Consider the following 23,496-nt stretch of genomic DNA (forward strand, 5'->3'; position numbering starts at 1 on the left):
CTACTGGGATATACCACAGTTACACTAAGCTGCCACCAACCATTCCCTATAAGAAGTCACACAGACTAGGGATGGATTTTTAACAAATAAAAGAACAAGGTTTATTAAATAACACACAGGGAAAAATAAAAGGATCAAGTGAATAAGATACAGTAACGTGGTTTAGTCTCAATCATACATACACACAGTTTGGTTCACACAGAACACTTAACTTGAAGCACAGACCCTGAACCTATCAGTTCTGGCTAACCATACAGACACCTGAACCTATCAGGTTGGTACTGACTGACACACAGTAGTACCCTGTCTGACACACAGACTCCCACTCAAGCTTCTTCTCTCAGCTCTTCTCCAGCTTCTCCCTCTAGCTCTGCTAGCTTCTCCACACACGCTCCACATATATATACAGTACAGCCCCTCCTCCTGATGTCCCGCCTTCCACTCCCCATAGGCTGGAACTTTCCCTCCAAACCCATGACAGACAGGTAACATCAGTGCTGTATGTAACAGCATGTTCATTAGTTTCCGTGTTTTTTGATCCAATTCTTCTAGTTTGTTTTGAATCCAATCTATTATTCCGGCTGGGTATATAATTACTGGAACGCCTCATGTGTTTATGGTTTTGATTGCATTTCCCCCATTTAACTTTGATTTTAAGATTTTCCACAGTAGTTTGGTATATTTTCTTTCTGTCCATTCTTCAACTTTTGTGTGCATGATGGGTCTATTCCATTGTCATGCTGGGCCATGGACATTGCCTTGTTAAAAGCTAATTCTGGATATCCACAGACCTTCAGGGCTGCCTTTAGATGTCTGTCTTCCTTCTTCTTCACTTCTGTGCAGGAGGGAATGTTTCTTGCTCTGTGGTTTAGTGTCCTGATGACCCTTAGTTTGTGCTGTAGTCGGTGTGTTGCAATGTTGCACTGTTAATGACTGTTAACAACCCATGACAATGGGTGGAGAAGGACTGCAGAATTGGGATTTTCACCCCCCCCATCCATTGTCCATCTAAGGAGCCTATTCGGACCAGGGGGAAGTGAAACCAATATGGAGGATATATCAGGGGTCTCCTACCAACTCTCCTCAGACTGAAGAATCTATTTTAATGTATGTAGCGAAACGTTTCAGCCTACTAAGAAAGAAGTCCAGTTGCCATGACTCAACTTCCAGATTTTTTATATGTTTTGTTACACTTTTTTGTAGCTAATTTGTACTTTATGTAAACTATGTTTTCATCCCTGGAATTAAATTAGTGTATTTTATAGTTGATTTGTAGTCTTAAGCCATGTGTTGTTTAATTTAAAAAAACTCTTCTTTTCCTTATTGTACGGTTTTTTTGTTTTGCTTTTGGACCTTTCTCCATAATTATTATGGCTCTTTGTCTTTTAGTTTGTAATTGTTTTCCCTCCCCTTTGGCTTGGGTGATTGTTAGTTCGGTCAGGTGAGGAGGAGGAACAGCAGTTCAATCGTATATGCCAATAAAGTTCAGACTGGCAGAGAACATAATGTCTTGATTGTGAAAGGCATGCACCATGGCCATGTTGCCATACTAGGAAAATATGGTGGAATATGCAAAGTCATGAGACCAGAGGCGGACTGGCACCAAAATGAGAAAAAATGTGGGAAGAGTTGTGTCTTATTCCCAATGCATCATATTCAGAGAGAGCAGCATTCCATAAATGTGCATCTGTTGTAACTGAGCGCTCTGAGCATGAAAAAGCTTGCTCCATATAACCCCATTCACAATAATGCTGGATTTCTAACAAGCATCTGCAGCAATGGGTGTGTCACCATCAGAGGCAAAAGATGGTTGAGGTTTTGCTTCCCTTTCATATGGTCATTTGACACTTGTTGGGAGGGTTCTTTGACTAAAAGGTCTAGTGAGGTGATGTAAAGGTAAAGGTAAAGGTTCCCCTTGATAATTTTTGTCCAGTCGTGTTTGACTCTAGGGGGTGGTGCTCATCCCCGTTTCCAAGCCATAGACCAGTGTTTGTCCAAAGACAATCTTCCGTGGTCACATGGCCAGTGCGACTTAGACACGGAACGCTGTTACCTTCCCACCGAAGTGGTCCCTATTTATCTACTTGCATTTGCATGCTTTCAAACCGCTAGGTTGGCGGGAGCTGGGACAAGCGACGGGACCTCACTCCGTCGCATGGATTTGATCTTACGACTGCTTGGTCTTCTGACCGTGCAGCACAGGCTTCTGCGGTTTAGCCCACAGCGCCACCATGTCCCTAGTGAGGTGATGTACTAAACAGCTAAATAAAACTGTATGTTTACTTTTGAGGAAACCCTTCAATTAGGTCTTCGTGCAAATACCATTACATATACAACAGGTTTCCTGATGCAATAGGTGTGCCAGTGCACTTTTCACTGGTATTTTAAATAGGGCAGTATTCCTCCTTCCCCATTACCCCCGACTCCCAAGGAGGTTGGCTGAATGGCAAAGAGTACAGGGTCCCTCACTGTTAATCGTTCCGCAGAACGGTAGTTTCAGTCGGAGGAGCTTGCATGTCAAGCAATACCTGTTGGAAGACTCTCTCTACATAGATATTAAATATGCAGGATTCCTGTCCTCTTTGGTATCTGATCTTTTTTCCTGTTAATGAAGAATGAAACTGTTTTTGTAGCTGCTTTCTTGAGGTGAATGACAGTTTTTGGAATGGAAGTTATTTGCTGAAACAACAGCACCAGGACAAAGGGTCAAATCCCTCCTCACGTTATCATGGGCCCAATCCTCCCCACCTCTAATAGTTACTTAAAAGGAAAAGGGCGCTCTAGACTAGAGTATAGGGTCCACATACATTAAATAAAACAATGAATTCAATGTAGAGGCACGAAGCAAGAATGAGCCCTAGAAAGGACAGATCTTGCTTCCCACATCTACAGGGTCTTTGTATCTGCAAATCTACCAACTCTTTATCTCTCTCTCTTTTTTCTCCACTCCCATCAAATGTTTCTATAAATGTTTCTGTATTATTTTGCCTGAAGTAAAAGTCAAAGCAGATTCAAAGAGAAGGCACACAATAAAAGATAAAAGGTCACCTCCCTGAGTTATTTCTGAAGACATTTGTCAGAGCCAGTGGAGTCTAGGGGCACCTGTGAGCAGCCTGCTTCAGGTTTAACTGTTCTTTCAATGGATCAGGTTTCAAACCACAATGGTCTTCCTAGAAAACACCTTTATTTTCACAATGTGATTGGTAGTGGTAGATGACATATGAGTCCCCTAGGAAGGCTGCTTTGTGACAAATAGTTTGTTAGTGTGCACAATTTTGTCAGTGTGCATTTATTTTTCTCATGCCTTTTTAGATACATGCTCTCTTCCCTGTGCCCACCAAGATCTGTTGTGGTATAGAGGCAATGCAGAGATATCAAGATTCTAGAACCCAAATCTGATACAAACAGAATTGGATGCCCCTTAACTCTAGTCTCAAATCACAATGCTGATTTTAAAGTAGGCATGTGTAGAGGTCCCCCAATCTCTGTGCCCAAATAAAGGATACACAGATCAGGGCTGACCTCAAGCTCTACCCTTTAGGAGATAGTCTGATCCACTCCTTCACCAAGATCCATGGCATTATCTGTGTATTTGTGCAATTCTGGATCTTCACTAAAGAAAAAAAAGTGCAGCAATGAGGGAATAAATGCATATGAACCCAGAGGGGGGTATGCAGTCTGTCAAATTAGAGGGATACAGTAGATCTTGAATATTGAGTGTACTGTGCTATATTTCCACTCACCTCCAAAGTATGCTTGGACTAGGAAAAGAGCAAGAATGGCCCACAAGTTTCACCAGCTGGCTTCCTCCAGTCTCTGGATCCTATGCAGGTGAACCTCTAGTCTTTAAGGTCAATATAATCTTACCCTCTGGGTGTCTGTTCCTTCATTCCTACCTTTCCACAAATGATGTGCCATGAAAGCTAGAAGAAAACTCAATAGATTAAAGAGGTTGCTACAGAAAGGAAGGCTGGTCTTCTACATGCTACAGTATATGGTACAGAGGCCAGGTAGCAGTAGTATTTGCACCACCTCAACAAATAAAGGAAGAGGGGGAAATGTCTAGGGCAGGAAGACAGACTGTACCATCATACGTATGTATTGTGACTCAAAACCCACGCAGTAAGTTTTCTTCCACAATAGCACACATGCCCACAGTAAAAATAATATAATAAGTAAAGTTTTGGAAATTAAGTTAAGGGGAAAAAAAAGAAATGATAGAATATTCTGTAATACTACATAACAAAAGAATTCGCTTAGTTTGCTCTGGAGCTGTGCAAAAAGGCTGGCCAAGCAGCTGAATGAGGTTATACATACTACACATTGACCTCAGTTTAAGTCCTCTCTAGTGCTGCCAGGAGGCAGCAACGAAAACCATCCCAAAGAAAAGGAAATGCAAGAAAGCAAAGTGGCTGTCCAACGAGGCCTTAGAAATAGCAGAGAGGAGAAGGGAAGCAAAATGCAAGGGAGATAGGGAAAGTTACAGAAAATTGAATGCAGACTTCCAAAGAATAGCAAGGAGAGACAAGAGGGCCTTCTTAAATGAACAATGCAAAGAAATAGAGGAAGATAACAGAAAAGGAAAGACCAGAGATCTGTTCAGGAAAATTGGAGATATTAGAGGAACATTTTGCGCAAAGATGAACATGATAAAAGACAAAAATGGGAGGGACCTAACAGAAGCAGAAGACATCAAGAAGAGGTGGCAAGAATACACAGAGGAATTATATCAGAAAGATGTGGATATCCCGGACAACCCAGACAATGTAGTTGCTGACCTTGAGCCAGACATCCTGGAGAGCGAAGTCAAGTGGGCCTTAGAAAGCCTGGCTAACAACAAGGCCAGTGGAGGTGATGGCATTCCAGTTGAACTATTTAAAATCTTGAAAGATGATGCTGTTAAGGTGCTACATTCAATATGCCAGCAAGTTTGGAAAACTCAACAGTGGCCAGAGGATTGGAAAAGATCAGTCTACATCCCAATCCCAAAGAAAGGCAGTGCCAAAGAATGCTCCAACTACCGTACAATTGCACTCATTTCGCACGCTAGCAAGGTTATGCTCAAAATCCTACAAGGTAGGCTTCAGCAGTATGTGGACCGAGAACTCCCAGAAGTACAAGCTGGATTCCGAAGAGGCAGAGGAACTCGAGACCAAATTGCTAACTTGCGCTGGATTATGGAGAAAGCCAGAGAGTTCCAGAAAAATATCTACTTCTGCTTCATTGACTATGCGAAAGCCTTTGACTGTGTGGACCACAGCAAACTATGGCAAGTTCTTAAAGAAATGGGAGTGCCTGACCACTTTATCTGTCTCCTGAGAAACCTATATGTGGGACAGGAAGCAACAGTTAGAACTGGTCATGGAACAACTGAGTGGTTCAAAATTGGGAAAGGAGTACGGCAAGGCTGTATATTGTCCCCCAGCTTATTTAACTTATATGCAGAATACATCATGCGGAAGGCTGGACTGGAAGAAACCCAAGCCGGAATTAAGATTGCCGGAAGAAATATCAACAACCTCCGATATGCAGATGATACGACTCTGATGGCAGAAAGTGAGGAGGAATTAAAGAACCTTGTAATGAGAGTGAAAGAGGAGAGTGCAAAAAACGGTCTGAAACTCAACATCAAAAAAACTAAGATCATGGCCACTGGTCCCATCACCTCCTGGGAAATAGAAGGGGAAGATATGGAGGCAGTGTCAAATTTTATCTTCCTGGGCTCCATGATCACTGCAGATGGAGACAGCAGCCCTGAAATTAAAAGGCGCCTTCTTCTTGGGAGGAAAGCGATGACAAATCTGGACAGCATCTTGAAAAGCAGAGACATCACCTTGCCAACAAAAGTCCGAATAGTCAAAGCTATGGTTTTTCCTGTCGTGATGTATGGAAGTGAGAGCTGGACCATAAAGAAAGCAGACCGCCAAAGAATTGATGCCTTTGAATTGTGGTGCTGGAGGAGGCTCTTGAGAATCCCCTGGACTGCAAGGAGAACAAACCTATCAGTTCTAAAGGAAATCAACCCTGAGTGCTCACTGGAAGGACAGATCCTGAAGCTGAGGCTCCAGTACTTTGGCCATCTAATGAGAAGAAAAGACTCCCTGGAAAAGACCCTGATGTTGGGAAAGTGTGATGGCAAGAGGAGAAGGGGACGACCGAGGATGAGATGGCTGGACAGTGTCTGCGAAGCAACCAACATGAACCTGACACAACTCCGGGAGGCAGTAGAAGACAGGAGGGCCTGCCGTGCTCTGGTCCCTGGGGTCACGAAGAGTCGGACACGACTAAACGACTAAACACACACACACAGTGCCTCAGTAGTTGTATTCAGGGAAAATCTTGTATTTTAATGTGAGATACAGCTATCATTCACCTTGTTCTTGGCTCTAGCAGCTCAGCCTACTAATACTGTGTATGCTTTCCATTCCCCCCTCCACTTTTTAGTTCAATTTGGTGAGGTTTTTTTTTTTTTAAACATTTAACCTTACAAGTGCTGGATGGCAAATAACAGATCTGTATGAATATAGCTTCAACTCAGACACAACCAGAGAATCTTTGCTGTGCAGAATTCCACAAATAGAGATATTTAGTCCATTTTTGTACATTTGTCTGAAGATGGTGCACATCCTTATTTGATTTTTTTAAATTATGGAAGTGGTAAAAAGCCTTGAGCCCAGCCTGTCTCTTTTCCAAGTGGTGTCATCATTACCAATAGCACAGTTTTATCAGAGTCAAACCACCTGCCAAGTTTTTAATATACAGTATTACCGTACTTGGCACTATTGCCATGAACAGGGACTCCAGAGTAAGGTCATGGCATGGGGAGAAGGGGGTTAACTCCTATATCTGGCATTGCATGCAAGATGCCGTCCCCAGAAGGTGTATTTGGTTCCTGTCATCATTGTTGTATCTACAGATTTGTAGAGCCTCCTTCTTCCCAGAAATATCTGCAGTTCTCCAACAATGGAGAACAAACTGGTAAAAGCTTCATATTCAAGATAGCATTTTAATAAAGCAGTTGCTGTTATGTTTTGTAAATTTTAGATTATTTTTTTCTCTTTACTAATGACTGGTGAATTTGTAAAAATATGTTGTATTGTATTGAAAATAGGGGTGCTGTGAGAAGGCCAAGGGGTGCTTCTCCACAAAACTGTGGGGCAAGGTTTTGTGGAGACACCACACAAGATGTCCCTAGTTGTAAAACATTTTGAAGTTTGTAAAAATATTTTGTCTAAAGTTAATCTTATTCTCATAGTGAGCTATTTTTCACAAATAGCTGGTAAGGCCACAACCGCCACATGGAAATGTTTTCATTAAAAAATATTTCCCAGTGGGATAGTTTGTTGTAAGGAGGGGGGAACCTTAAATGTCTACTGGGTGTGGTGCCTTGAAGACTAAAAAGGTTTTTTTTGCACGATCTTTTCTAGAGTATAAGCTGCATCATCAGATGCAAGTGGGCTGCAACAGCCCATGAAGGCTTCAGCCAAATAAAACATCTTAATCTCTAAGATTTATTTATTTATTTATTTATTTATTTATTTATTTATTTATTTGGATTTTATATTATTTATTTATTTATTTATTTATTTATTTATTTATTTATTTATTTATTTATTTATTTATTTATTCATTTATTTATTTATTTATTTTATTTTATTTATATCCCGCCTATCTGGTCATGTCAGGACCACTCTAGGCGGCTAACAACATAAAAAATAGTACAATAAATATTCGTATAAAAACAATTTTACATAACACAGATACTAAACAGAATGGGAAAGCTATAGGAGAGGGGAAAATGGGCGTCAGGAATTATCTGATGGGAAGGCCTGCCTAAACATCCATGTTTTTAATTGATTCTTGAAAATACCCAGCGAGGGAACCACGCGAATCTCAGGAGGTAGGTTGTTCCAGAGGCAAGGAGCCACCGCCGAGAAGGCCTGATTTCTTGTCTTCTACTTCCGGGCCTCCCTTGGCGTTAGGCTCCTCAGCCTCACCTCCTGGCTCGCACGAGTGACACGGGTAGATCTTGGTGGGAGAAGGCATTCCGCCAAGTATCGAGGTCCTAAACCGTTTAGGGCTTTATACGTGAGCATCAACACTTTGAAGTCGATGCGGAATTGGATGGGCAGCCAATGCAATGCGGCCAGAGTGGGTGAAATATGTTGGTATTTTCTCACTCCACTAAGTAATCTGGCCGCCGCATTCTGCACCACCTGCAGTTTCTGCAGCAGCCTCAAAGGTAGCCCCACGTAGAGCGCATTACAGTAGTCTAATCTTGAGATTACGAGCGCATGCACCAAGGTGGTGAGCGCCCCACTATTGAGGTAGGACCGCAGCTGGGCTATCCGCCTAAGATGAAAAAAGGCGGTGCGGACCACAGATGCCACCTGGGATTCCATAGTGAGCGCCGGGTCCAGATGGATCCCCAAGCTACGGACCCCATCCTTAGCGGGCAGGGTCACCCCCCCCCCGAAAGAGAGGGAGTTTCCCAAGTCCCCAACTGTAGGGGCGCCCACCCTTAGTACCTAGGTCTTGTCCGGGTTCAGCCTCAGCCCGTTCTCCTGCTTCCATTCCAGTACGGCCTCCAGGCAGCGCTGAAGGGACAGAACGGCATCTCCTGCAGTTGGTGAAAAGGAGATGTAGACCTGAGTGCCATCTGCATACTGATGACACAAGGCTCCACAACCCCTGATGACCCCACCCAGCGGCCTCATATAGATGTTAAATAGCATTGGGGAGATGATCGACCCCTGTGGAACCCCACAATTGAGACTCCACGGGGCCGAGACGCTCTCCCCAAGCTGTACTCTCTGGGGACGGTCCTCCAAGAAGGAACAAAGCCAGGCCAAAGCCCGGCCACCTATTCCCAACTCAGTGAGCCTCCCCAGGAGGATACTGTGGTCAATGGTATCAAAGGCCGCTGAGATGTCGAGGAGGACCAGCAGAGACAATTTGCCCCTGTCGGCCTCCCTCAATAGGTCATCACACAGGGCGACCAATGCCATTTCTGTACCATGGCGCGGCCTGAATCCTGACTGGAACGGATCCAGGGCATCTGTTTCATCCAGGAGTGCCTGAAGCTGATCGGCCACCACCCTCTCGACTACCTTGCTTAAGAAAGAAACAATGGCGACAGGCCTGTAATTGTCAATTTCATCCGCCGCCAAACTAGGTTTCTTTCTAATGGGCCTAATGAGTGTCTCCTTGAGGGCAGAAGAAAATCTGCCCTCAAGGACCCATTAATTATTACAGTGGCCCATTCCGTTGTTGAAGGCCTGGCTGCCTTGATTAGCCAGGCCCATCTAGATGAATCTACTCTGGGCGGATGCTGCAAGAATCTTTGTATTTAAAATGGCATGACAAACAGATTATATGCTTTAGTCTTTGGAGGAAAGAGTGCATGCATTTTTAATAGTGTTTTTTTTTTTAAAAAAAATGTAAATGGTGCCTCAGAAAAATGTAAATGTCTCCAAGGGGAGGATATCTCTCTCTCTCTCTCTCTCTCTCTCTCTCTCTCTCTCTCTCTCTCTCTGTGTGTGTGTGTGTGTGTGTGTGTGTGTGTGTGTTTGTGTGTGTGTGCTGGAGTGGCAGTAGGTCCCACCAAACATCTGCTGCTGTGTTTCAGTAGGGACAGGCTGTTTCTGGCAATCTGTAAGAGCTGCCTTGGCTCAGCTTGTCCACTGGGAGTTTCCTTGGAAACTGATTGTCTAGATGGAAAAGGTCAAGGAGAAATACAGAAGCCCCATTGCCCCCTTGTGGGGGAGGCTGTCAGACCCTTGGGAAATCATAATCAATATCCGTATGTCTATTTGCAAAGTCAATGGCAGGTTTGGATGTTCCTTTTGAACACCTAAGCTGAACAGGAGTTTCAAATGAAATAGTAACGGAAGTGTACAGAACATCCTGGGCTAAAGATTTGTGGAGAAAATTTGTGTTATCAGTTTATTCTGAAATGCAGATGATTTGATTAAAACACTTTTTTTAGCAGAAGAGGGGTAAATGTAGAGTGTGATTTTTTAAAAAATAATTTCAATTTAATGTACATTTATTTCATTTTGTTCAGTTATTCAGTTGCCCCACATGGTGAGGGGAGCACACAAGCCCATCCCCTGTGCCCAGGATACTGGTTTATGTGGAGAACCTAGGCAGAGCTTCTCTAGTCTCCAGAAAGTCACTTCCATACGAGGAAGAGGATAACGGAGGAGGAAAGGCTAACTCACTTCCCTCCTTATCTGTGTAGTACACACTCTTTAATAATGACCAAATCTATCTATACTTCTTGACGTTTTATGATATGTTTCTAAACATTCTAAGTACTCAGATGACTGAGAAACAAGGAACACAAAAGCCCGGGAAAGGCAGGAATTGTAAAAAGAATATAAGTGATGCCATCAGACTGATAGTATTATCAGACTGTTGGCTAATTACTTCCATATGTCTAAGTTGCATGTAACTGCATATATGTGAGTGTACGTGTGTGGGTGTATGTATAAGAGATGAAGGTAGAAGGGAAACACCCGCCCTCCACTTACACAGACCACAGGTAATCCCTTGTTTATTGTTATGGGCTGGGTTGCCTTGATAAAAGGTATGAAGAAGGTTCAACAATCAGCCAGTTCAAAGAAAACTAGATGTTGCTTAATGGAATGAGCTCTCTCTCTAACACACATCAGAACGAGGCACAGAATGACAACTGATCTTGCAGTTTTCCAGAAAGATTTGTGAATTAGATGTTGACAACTCTGAGTTACAGTTGGGTCTGTGGTGACACTTTCTGGTAATTTGGTGCAGGATTCGCATTTGTGCTTTTTTTTTCTGGAAAATTCTGCTTGTGTCCAAAGTGATACATTTATGAGTAACTAGACATTAGAAAGATGTAAAAAAATCTTGAATTTATTCTCCTTCGAGGAAGAGGGAATCATGTGATTAAGAAATGAGTATTGTTTTCCCCTCAGCTTTCTGATTTTTCTCCTTATCTCCTTTCTTCTTTCCTTAAAGATCCTCCAGGACACACCAGTTCTGCACCAGCAAATCTGCAACCTGTCCCTCTTACGGGGAATTCCACAGATGGTCACTCCAGTTATTTTGAGGTTCCCCTCAGTGGTTCAAGGACTCTCTCTTCCCCTCTGAGTTCAGTTGGGTCCGGCAATACAATGAGCTCCCCGTACAGAGTAATCACATCCTCCTCTATTGGAGCACATTCTGTCCCTTTAACTGCACAACCAGGCATGAATTTTGCTGCACACCCTAATCCACAGGTAGGTACATGCAGTTAATTTGTTGACTGTATATTGTGCTCTACATGGGGCTATGTTTTCAGATATTGCAACTGCTTCAAATGGTGCTGCCAGACTGGTGCCTGGACACAAATATGCAGCACATAGGATTCCTGTATTGCAATAAATAATTGTACTGGTTTCCAATTCATTTCTGAGTTGACTTTAGAGAGTTCATCATGACCCCTAAAGCCCTAAAATGATTAGCACTAGGTTGTTCAAAGGACTTTCATCTCTACTATAATCCTGCCCAAGAATTCTTCTGGAGAGGGTGACTTCCTGCCAACATCTGGGCTGCTTCTTGGGGATGCACAACAGGACCATCTTATCAATTCTTAATTTCTTCTTTTAGTTCTCTCTAAAATCTTTCAATTCATTCTCCTTTTCATTTTATTCTTCTTTTTAGAAGAATTTGATTTATCTTTCTCTTAATCCATTACTATATTAAATCTCCTGTTATTACAAACTCCTTCCAAGTTTCTTCTAATCCATAAAAAACCCTTGATTTTTTATTCAGAGCATATTAATTAGCATGTTTTCCTCCCCTCCCGTTACACCTTGAAATATTATATATCTCCCCTATCAACTTTTTTTCATTTTATTCAGTGGTAGTTCACATTTCTTAGAGATAATGCTTGCAATCTCTCTTGACTTTGAATTGCATATGCCTTTTCAATATCAGTCCAAGTTTTTTATTATTATTATTATTATTATTATTATTATTATTATTATTATTATTATTATTATTATTATTATTATTATTATTATTATTATTATTATTATTATTATTATTATTATTATTATTATTATTATTATTATTATTATTATTATTATTTTTATTTTTATTTTTATTTTTATTTTTATTTTTATTTTTATTTTATTTATTTATTTATTTATTTATTTATTTATTTATTTATTTATTTATTTACTGGCCAGGTATGTAAACCATACCCAGAATTTAATATGGCTGCCGGCCACACTTAAAAACACTACACACGGCCACACTTAAAAACACTACACACACACACACACCATAAACAGTGAATACACAAGACAATAAGAGCAAATTTCTACAAAAAACCAATTGCCTCAACTCCCAGTTGCGTCAGATAGTTACAAATTCAACAATTTGATGGCACAGGGAAAAAAGCTATTTTTGTGCCTCGATGTTTTAGTATATAGCGTCTTGTATCGCCGACCAGAGGGGAGAAGATTAAACAAGTTGTGACCAGGATGCCGTGGATCTGCTGCAATCTTTTCCGCTCTCTTTTTAACCCGTGCAATGTACAACTCTTCCATTGATGGCAAATCAGCTCTGATTATATTTCCAGCAATTCTGACAGTCCTTTGAAGCCTGTTCTTGTCCAGTTTGGTTGCCGAACCGAACCAAACAGTTATGGAAGAACAGAGGACAGATTCGATAATGCCTCTGTAAAACTGGACAAGCAGCTCCCGAGGCAGATTGAATTTCCGAAGTTGTCGTAGGAAGTACAGACGCTGGTGAGCTTTTTTAATGATGCCATCGATGTTAATTGACCATTTCAGATCCCGAGAGAGTACAGAGCCCAGGAACCTGAACGACTCTACTACAGAGACCGTGCTGCCTAAGATGGAAAGTGGGAGTATACAAGGGGGGTGTTTACGAAAGTCCACTACCATCTCCACCGTTTTCTGTGGGTTGAGCACTAAGCTATTACTGTTACACCATGCGACAAGATGCTCAGCTTCCTGTCTATATGCCGACTCGTCACCGTTCTTAATAAGTCCAATGACCGTCGTATCATCTGCAAACTTTAGAATCTTAACAGAGGGATTCGTAGAAATACAATCGTTCGTATATAAGGAGAAAAGCAATGGGGAAAGTACACACCCTTGGGGGGCTCCTATACTAATTGTGTGGATATCGGATGTTATTTTCCCCGGTCTCACTTGCTGTTTCCTATTTATCAGAAAGCTATGTATCCATTTACAAACAGAGATGGGTACCTTTAGTTGAATGAATTTAAGATACAATTTAGATGGTACAATTGTATTAAACGCGGAACTGAAGTCGACAAAAAGAACCCGTGCATAAGACCCTGAGGAATCCAGATGTTGTAGGATATAGTGCATAGCCATATTGACAGCATCATCTGCTGATCTGTTGGGCCGATATGCAAACTGAAGAGGGTCTAACAAAGGATCAGTGATGTCCTTCAAGTGGGTCAGCACCAATCTCTCAAAGACTTTCATCACTACAGATGTTAAGGCGATGGGTCTGTAGTCGTTCAGTCCGCTAATAGAAGCTTTCTTAGGTACTGGGACAATGGTGGAAGTTTTAAGACATATAGGGACACTACACAGCTCCAACGAGCTGTTGAAAATCCGTGTTAGGACAGGCGCTAATTGTGCAGCGCACACTTTCAAACAAAAGGGAGTCACCCCATCTGCTCCTGGAGCTTTCCTGATCTTTTGTCTCTGAAGAAGATCACGCACATCTTTTTCACAAATCACCAAAGAAGTGGGTTCCTGAAGTAAGGGAACAACAGTAGGAGAGGCGGTTTTTAATACTTCTAAACCCAAATGGTTTACAGCAGGTGTAGATAATGGTGTTTCAAATCTGCAGTAAAACTCATTTAGGTCATCTGCCAATTTCTGGTTTTCCAGAACCGGGGAAGATGTTTTCTTATAACCCGTAATGTTCTGTAAGTTCCTCCAGAGGGTAGCAGAATCATGATTTTCCATTTGTGTCTTCAACTTGTCACTATACGTTCTTTTTGCCGCTCGAATTTCCTTATTCAGTATATTTCTAGCCTGATTATACAGGGTTCTGTCTCCATTCCTATAGGCTGCCTCTTTGGCGTGTCGAAATTTCTTAAGTCTTGCTGTAAACCAGGCTTTGTTATTATTGTAGATACGCACGGTCTTAGTAGGCACACATAAGTCTTCACAGAACTTAATATAAGATGTTATGGTTTCAGTAAGTTCGTCTAGGTTGTTGGAAGCAGACTCAAACATATTCCAATCAGTGCAGTCAAAACAAGCCTGCAACTTTAACTTTGCATCCTCAGTCCAACGCTTAACTGTCTTAACCACTGGCTTAACAGCTTTCAGTTTCTGTTTATAAGTTGGAATAAGAAAAATCAGGCAGTGGTCAGAGCGACCGAGGGCAGCACGAGGGACAGAACGATAAGCACCCTTAATTGTGGTGTAGCAATGGTCCAACGTATTCTTATCTCTGGTGGAACAACTAACATGCTGTTTATATCTAGGCAATTCATGTGATAAATTTGCCTTGTTAAAATCCCCTAGGACTATAAGCAGAGAGTCAGGATATTTCCTCTCTAGTCTGTTTATCAAATCAGCAAGAATACATACTGCATGATTGGTACAAGCTTGGGGAGCAATGTAAATTTCACCTAAGATTATTGAAGAGAACTCTCTTGGGGAATAAAACGGATGGAAATTAATAAACAAAGCTTCCAAGTCCTCACAGCAGATTTTCTCTGACACAGTCCCATCTCTACACCAATCTTTGTTTATATAAAAACAGATGCCTCCACCCTTCGATTTCCCAGATGATTCAAGTATGCGGTCTGCTCTGTAAATCTGAAACCCGGATAGTTCAATTATACTGTCCTGGACAGAACCGTTTAACCATGTTTCTGTAAAACAAAGAGCAGCTGAGCGTGAAAAGTCAGGGTTAACCTGATTAATGAGATGCAGTTCATCCATTTTGTTAACAAGTGAACGGAGGTTGGAAAGGTGAATAGATGGAAGTGCAGATCTCATTCCACGCTGTCGCAACCTATTTAACGTACCAGCACGTCGTCCTCTTTGATGAATTCTTCTCCGAGTATCATACGCAGCCACTGCACCTCTCTTGACCAGAGCTATTATGCTACTTCCTTCGTCCGCAAAAACAGGAGGATACGTACATGGAAGGGCTTTGCTAATGTTCAGAATTTCTTCTCTGGTAAATGTAATCCGGGAGGGGTCACAGGACGCCATAAAGCAATGAGTAGTTTTCCGTAATTACTCCAAGGCGTAGACGCAGTAATTGCTCCAAAACATAAGCACAATAAAGCTGAGTAGTAAATCTTTACCAGCGACGCCGTCCTGGTGTCTTGATATATTGAGGAGGCAGGAGGCAGAAGGCAGGAGTTAGCAAAAATTAGCCATAAAACCATAAATCCATTGAAGGAGTAGCAGTTAAAAATAGTAAATAGCCATTTATGGCCACAGGAACGACCCTAATCATGGCTGTAAAAGTCTAAAAAGACTGTAAAACCATAAAACACACCACAAAACACAAAACACAAGCCGAGCACAGCCGCGGCTGCCGTTCACGGCGCCATCTTGATTTAACTTATTTGAGTTTATTCACCCCATCTTTTGTTTGATGACTTTCTTGTAAGAAAATTATATCTGTTTCATCTTCAGTTAACCACCACCCCCAGGCCTTTTACATTTAAAGTTGAAATTCTTAAAATTTTAAACACATCCCCATTCTGTTTCTCTAATGTAAACAATTACCATAATAAAGACCAAAACTCAAGCACCCCATACCTATCACCTTTATCCCACCATCTTCCTGATCTCCCACTTTAACACATACCAGCATTATCCTCCTCATTCCACCAGGGTTTTGACACCACAATCATAGCTTGTTCCAAAACCCACAGGAGGAGGACCCATTCATCATCCCAGCAGAAAGCCACTAACCATTCCCTGATCTTCTAGTTCTTATTTCTATATAACCCTATTTCTCTTATACCAACTATTAACCTTTTGTACTTAATAATATCTAACTCTTCAGAGGGGTAGATATTATCCTCTTATTCATATTTTATGCTAAACTAATAATTAATTAACAACATTTCCCCTATTTTCAAATTCCCACAAACATCATCATATTCAAATATATCTAAATATACAACTACTGTCTATTTAACAACACTCTTAGGATAATCTACCACTTAAAAAAAACCACATCCTCTTTTAACCACTCATAATTTATCCTTTACATTTGTCATTACAAATAATAAAACTCAAACTCTATTTAACTATAATTTAGCTCTTAAATTTTACCTTTTCTTTTCCAGTGGTAGATTAAAAACAAAGTAAAGCAAAAAGTGTGTTGCTTATATACCACCCCATAGTGCTGTAAACACTCTCTGAGAGTTTTGCAATTTAATTATGTAGCCTATACTTTGTTCCCACCCCCCAGTTAACTGGGTACTCCGTTTACCAACCTCAGAAGGATGGGAGGTTGAATCAACCTCAAGACAGCTACCTGAGTCTGTTGGGATCGAACTCAGGTTGTGAACAGAGTCTCGACTACAGTTTAACCATTACACTAAAAGGCTCCTCAACACAGAGCATATCTTAAAAGACCCTTAGTTTACCAGTTAACATTTCTTCATTTGCCATTTCCTTAATTTTTACCTTTCTGGGTTTACGAATACATATCTCTAATTAATCTCGCTTGGGTTTCCAGGTTAATCAACAATTCACATTTATTTAATATAGCCTGTCCCACCAATAATTAAAACATAACCCTTAATTTACACCCTACATTTCTTCTTGAGAATTTTTCCATTTAAAAAAAATAACTTCATGTCCCTGTTCTCCCCCTCCCCCTGGGCTAAGCTCAGTCAACTGCTGATTCACCAATTGCTCCTTCCTGATTTTCTTCCCCCTCAGAATTGGTACATTGATTTTCTTCTTTTATTTCCTCCCAACAACCTCTTTTGTCCATTATTTATCACCAGTCAAGCACCACTTATGAAGCAAGTCCAAGCCTTAATCCACCAAAGTTACTATATGATATTCTCCAGTGTAAAAAAAACACTCTTATACTGGATACCCCAAATTATATGTTATATTCTTCTTCAAGATGATGGCCATTATTGGCTTTAAGGCCTTTAAGGATGCAGTTTGAATGATACATGACAACTTTCCAGATTCTTCTCCAGCCACTTTCATAAACCAAATCTTTCTTGTAAAATTAGCAAATCTGACCATGACATCTCTTGGGGTCATGCCAGCCTGGTATTTAAATCACGGTGCACTCTCTCTATGTCTTTTTGAACCTGAACCAGGAGCTTCACATTTTTGTCCTTCCTTTGTCTTCCAAATCAGTCATTTTCTTCAATTCATTCATTTTATTTTCTTGTCAGTACAATTTTCCAGCATTTGCTTTAACCATCTTATCCAATTCATCAACTTTGGAATTCATTTTCCCCCCAAATGTCTTTAAGTGCCATAATATAAGTAAGCAGAAATCATAGGTGGAGCACTATCCAACAGAACTTTAAGTTCGAATTATAAGTGATACTTCAGCCTGAAGGAATATCATCATGCCTCCAATTTGTTTTCTCTCACTGGACAAGATTACACATTCCACATAGCCATTACAATAAGAAATCCATTAGTCTTCCAAAAATATGGTTCAGGCAGACCTTTGTGATTGTGTAGTGATACTTGGAAACAAGCTCCATGCTTATGTACAAATGACCAATAGCAAAATAAAGACTAACTATGGTAATTTGCAGCCTATGGGAGGCATGAAAAGCTTCTGCTGTGACAATCAGACATTCTTATCCCTTAATGAATCCCATTTTCACTGTCATATCTAATTTGTTCTTCTCTTTATATGTTTCCAGCTTAATGTCATGAACAGTGTCAGCAGCTCTGAAGACATCAAGCCACTGTCAGGCCTGCAAGAGACAGGAGCTGTGAACTATGGCTCCACAAATCCAGGATCCATGACTAAGCATAGCTGTGCCATTTGTGGGGACCGGTCATCAGGTACTGAAGCCCATTTTTTTGTTCTTAACTATAACGTGTCTATAAAGATGCTTGGTTAGGCAATATTCACCATATCTTACAGTAAAATATCACTACCCTCAACCCTATTTCATGCATATTTCTGATCTATAGTCAATTCTTAGCATGACCATTCTTCCTGGAATCAGTTATAAATGCGAAGGTTTGAGAATTTCCTATGTGATTGTGGACACATAAGTGATTTCTGTCAAGAAGGCTCTTGAGTACTGCAACTTTTATAAGCACTTCTCTCATGACATGATTAAAATTAGTAATTCCTGCTTCTCTTGCTTATTTAAGCCTTTCTTATTGGTATCCTCCTCAGAGATCAAATGCTGCAGTCTTGAACAATAACTCTGGAACATGCTATCCATAGGCTTTGCTGGCTTTGTTTGGTTTGTGACAGCAGAGATTTTTAGTGCAGAATTTGAGTGGAGAAATTCATGGAAATATCTAGCTGTGGTGACTAGCCAAGAGGCAACTGACCAGACATGTTCCATTCATTTTAATGGGATTCTACTCTTTGTGGCCTTTTGAAAACACAGAACATGATGGCTTCAGTCTGTTGCGCTCTCTGGATTGAGGCTCTGTGAATGCGGGCCAGATTAAAGGTTACACTGGAGACTTGTTGAGAGGTTATTTCCCAACAGTCTGTTCTTGAAATCGTGGCCGTCGAAGGCTCCAGGTTTTGTTGAAACAGCAGTAGGAAAGAGGAAGTGCTTAACCCTTTGTCCACAAACTGGTTGCTACTTACTAAGAATGCCCTCCCACACTCTTCCCCCCCCCCAGGATGAAAAGAAACAAATTCACCCTACTATGAGAAAGCAGATTTGGGTGGATTTTAATGGGGACAATGGCTCATGGCAAAAGAATTAAGTGGCCCCTGTTTTTCTAACCCCCTTTCTCAATTTTTTATTGGCATGTAAGTAAAGCAAAATTCTCATATTCTTCCTATTTCTCCCTCCCTCCCTCCTGCTCACTCTCTCACATACACAAACCACTCAGTGTAAGAGGCAACACGTGTTTCGGCATCACATATAGTTTGGTTTTTGACCTATGTTTTGTATAGTTCACAGACAATTCATTTCCCTTCATGTGGAGTTAAGCATGCCAATGTTTAAATAAACTTGGAACACAATATGCTACAAGTTGAATTATTTTTTTACAGTATTGAATTAAACCAATACATCCAAATATGTTTTGACCTCAGATTTCTGGTGTTTCACATTTGAAGCTTTCAGTCACTGCAACTGTAGTTCTGTGTGAGTCTCTCCTCACATTTTAATAAAGTTAATAAACCACTCTAAACATTTGGAGGTAAATGTCATATATTCAAATTATAAGCAAATATGGATATAGAATTGAGTGTTAGACAGAATTGTTGCCTTTCACATTCTCGCACTTCATTTCATTTAAAGTAACAATACTCCCAATGTTGTTTTATTTTCCAGACAAGGGTTTCCCCCCCCCCCAAAGAGAGATTAAAGTGATTTGGGAGAAAAGATCACTGCTTATATGCTTATGTGTATTCCATCTTTGCCCCTAGTCAAATAGGTTAAGCAGAATGTTGAGACAATGTCAAAACCTGTTAGAGTGCACGTAACCATGTAGATGGTAAGCAACCATGAAAGAAGAAGAATCTGTGTATTTATCCACCATGAGCAATTTTGCATCTTCCAAATAACTTTTTAACTCTTTCAAGCACTTTCCATACAAGGAGGGTTGTTTTCTGTTGTTATTGTTGAGTCGTTAAGTCATGTCCAACTCTTTGTGACCCCATGGACCACAGCACGCCAGGCCCTCCTGTCTTCCACTGCCTCCCGGAGTTGGGTCAAATTCATGTTGGTACCTTCAATGACACTGTTCAGCCATCTCAACCTCTGTCATCCCCTTCTCCTCTTGCCTTCACGCTTCCCCAACATCAAAGTCTTTTCCAGGGAGTTTTTTCTTCTCATGAGATGGCCAAAGTATTGGAGCCTCAGTTTCAGGATCTGCACTTCCAGTGAGCACTCAGGGTTGATTTCCTTCAAGATGGATAGGTCTGTTCTCCTTGCAGTCCAGGGGACTCTCAGCAATCTCCTCCAGCACCACAATTCAAAAGCATCAATTCCTCAGTGGTCAGCCTTCTTTATGGTCCAGCTCTCACTTCCATACATCACTACTGGAAAAATGACAGCTTTGACAATGTGGACCTTTGTCAGCAAGGAGATGTCTCTGCTTTTGAAGATGCTGTCTAGATTTGTCATCGCTTTCCTCCCAAGAAGCAGGTGTCTTTTAATTTCGTGGCTGCTGTCACCATCTGCAGAGATCATGGAGCCCAAGAAAGTAAAATATGTCACTGCCTCCATATCTTCCCCTTCTATTTGCCAGGAGGTGATGGGGCCAATGGCCATGACCTTAGTTTTTTTGGTATTGAGTTTCAGCCCATTTTTTGCACTCCACTTCTTCAGCTTCATTAAGAGGTTCTTTAATTCCTCCTCACTTTCTGCCATCAGAGTGATATTATCTGCACATCTGAGGCTGTTGATATTTCTTCCGGCAATCTTAATTCCGGCTTGGGATTCCTCCAGTCCGGTCTTTCGCATGATGTATTCTGCATATAAGTTAAATATGTAGGGAGAAAATATACAACCTTGTCGTACTCCTTTCCCAGTTTTGAAGCAATCAGTTGTTCCATATCCTGTTCTAACTGTTATTTCCTGTCCCACATATAGATTTCTCAGGGGATAGATAAGGTGGTCAGGCACTCCCATTTCTTTAAGAACTTGCCACAATTTCCTGTGGTCCACACAGTCAAATACTTTTCTGTAGCTGTTTTCTGTAGAAAGAACAAAAAAGAGATCATTGTGGAGGATTTGAAAAGTACGCATAGTGTGGAGAAGGTGGTTAGAATAATGGCTCTTGACCATCGTAATACCGGAATAGTACTTTCATGGTCAGAGGCAGTGTACCTCTATATGCTAGGTACTAGAGAACAGCCATGAAATAGGACTATACCTGGCCTGTTTAGTTTGTGGGCTCCTTGGAGGCTTTTCCATGGCTACAGCGTGGAACAAAGAGCTGTATTAGCATTTTGGTTTTATTTTGTGGGTGGTGATGGTGGTACATTTGCTCTTGACTTTCCTTAAAACCAGCTTTGGTCTAGTTTGGCAGGACTGATCATTTTGAAAGTGTAATGATTTTGTGATATTACAATTTTAAAAAACAGCAAAAACCAGTATCTACATTAAGAGTTCTTCAAAAGGCTGCCTCCCCACATCAAGAGCAACTGGGAGGAAGGAGGTGCATTCCCCCACTCCAGTGACTGAGGAGAGCCAGACCAATGTGTGAGGCTGTTGTGTTGCAGCTGTGTCAGCCATTGGGATGGGGTACTGGACTTTTACAGTGAATCCCACCTCAAAGCAGGACTCTCTTTCTCACTGTTGAGCAGCCTGGCCACCCTGTGAACCAGAGTGATTGCTGTTACCCTCCTGGGGCCAGATAGGAATTCTGAGCCCTGGATCCTGCTGAACAAAAGGTCCCTAGGTTGTTGTTCCTTATCTCATTTTGATTCTCACAGGACATGAGAGGCATCTGGGGTAGTGTCATATTTAATTAGCTCACAATATGGCAGGTAGTGCTGGGCAAGGGGTGTTAGTGGTAAGCCCTGCAGGGCACTATTTGGTGATTAGATAGATACCCTGAATCATATGATTCAGGTACACAAGCAGGGGTGGCCTTCTGGACAGGTTCGGGAGATGACCAACCTTGGTTCATGAGAATCAGGAGGGAGATGGGTCTGAGGATGTCTCCCCAGTTAAAGCTGGTTGGCTGTGCACAGCACCACCCGGGGATAAGGTAGTCTCCTGGACTGAAGAGGAGTCAAGCTGTTCCACTTGCTCCTGTTCTTAGATTTGATGCACTACCTTAAGCCCCAGCTCAGTTCAGGGATTTAAGAAGGCAATAAAGTTGTGGCCTCAATTTGCACCAATCTCTTGTGTCTCACCTCTTTATTTGCTGGTTCTGTTGGGGGAATGAAAGAGTACTGCTTCCCTCTGCTTCTCTATTCTGCAAATTGCACACACATTAATATATGTCGCTTTTCCATTATTAGGGAAACACTATGGGGTATACAGTTGTGAAGGCTGCAAAGGCTTCTTCAAACGGACGATAAGAAAGGACCTTTTCTACACCTGTCGTGATAACAAAGACTGTCTAATTGACAAGCGTCAGAGAAACCGTTGTCAGTATTGCCGTTATCAGAAATGCCTGGCAATGGGCATGAAGAGAGAAGGTATGTCTCTGCATAGCCTAGGCCAAAAAAAGAGAGGCCTTGTATGAACAGCTTTGTGGATTTAAAATTATTATTATAAAGAATCATAGAAGAGGATCCTTGCTGCTTTTGATTTAACACCACACTAGATGAACTTCACACTGTTTGAGAATAAATTCCCAGCAATGCACACAAATCCTCAGAATGAGGAGCATTGACCAGCCCAAAAAGGAAAAATAGCCTTGGGGGGGGGGGAAGTAATCTGTGTTATCAGAGCAAACAGCAGCTAATTCAATTTGTGGGTTCAGCCCCTGAAAATTGGAATGGTCAGCAGAGCACATTTCCCCTTTGGCAAAGAAATAACATCCACACTCCTTTACTCTAGTATTTGTACTTCTAGATCACTAAGGTGGAGATGCTCAATTCAAAGAGTTGGCCCGTCATCTCTCCAGAACAAAAGAGATTCTCCCAGGGAGAATCAAGAATGAAAATGTGAGAAAGAAGGAAGTGACATCAGCAACCCTAAGAATGTCAGGCTAGGCTGAAGGAAGGTTGGGCTAAGTCAGAAGAGGTGAAGGGCAGTCTAGGAAAGGAAGGCCTTTTCTCTGTGTGTCTATTCCTTCCCATGACAGGCATCTTCTTCACTCCACCTCCAGTAGCCATTTTCTAGTAAGGGGAAACCTGAAGTTTGCCAAGCTCTCATAAACTTACTTAGCATTTATGCCAATTTTCTGTAGCGTTCAAAAGGATTCCTGTATACTACCTCTCGTGCATTTGTTTTGGTCCTTGAAAAATGTGTGATATTATTATCTCCTTATTACACAGTGAAGAGGGCCTAAGGCTAAGAGGGAGAGAGTTTGCTGAAGAACTATACAGTGAGTTCATAGTTAAACTGAGATTTTTAGACAGTATATGACAATAACTCCTACTAGGGTAGGATGCAATCTGAGAATCAGAATAGCTATTGTTCTGCACCTCAAAAGATGGTGTAAGCATTAGAAAATGCAGTGGGTAGATTTGTATGATGTATGACTTTTAAAGAAAAAGTTAGTGGATAATGAAGAGGGTTCAGGAATACAGTCAGCTGTGTGGGTATACCATGGTTCCTTGGGCACTTACAGGGTATGACATAAACAAGTAATCCATCTTCCTAAG

The 23,496-nt window shown here is 41.4% G+C and overlaps 1 protein-coding gene across 1 annotated transcript in view; it reads left to right on the top strand.

The window, feature by feature from the left end:
* The window catches only part of RXRG (retinoid X receptor gamma), a 47,103-nt gene that overhangs the window by 2,673 nt on the left and 20,934 nt on the right, over positions 1-23,496 (top strand). The window contains exons 2-4 of the mRNA XM_020814814.3: positions 11,002-11,261; positions 17,927-18,071; positions 22,183-22,362. Coding sequence (XP_020670473.3) covers positions 11,002-11,261; positions 17,927-18,071; positions 22,183-22,362 — 585 coding nt within the window. The remainder of the gene's footprint in view (positions 1-11,001; positions 11,262-17,926; positions 18,072-22,182; positions 22,363-23,496) is intronic.

Source organism: Pogona vitticeps, chromosome 4, assembly GCF_051106095.1.
Source record: "Pogona vitticeps strain Pit_001003342236 chromosome 4, PviZW2.1, whole genome shotgun sequence".
NCBI lineage: Eukaryota > Metazoa > Chordata > Lepidosauria > Squamata > Agamidae > Pogona > Pogona vitticeps.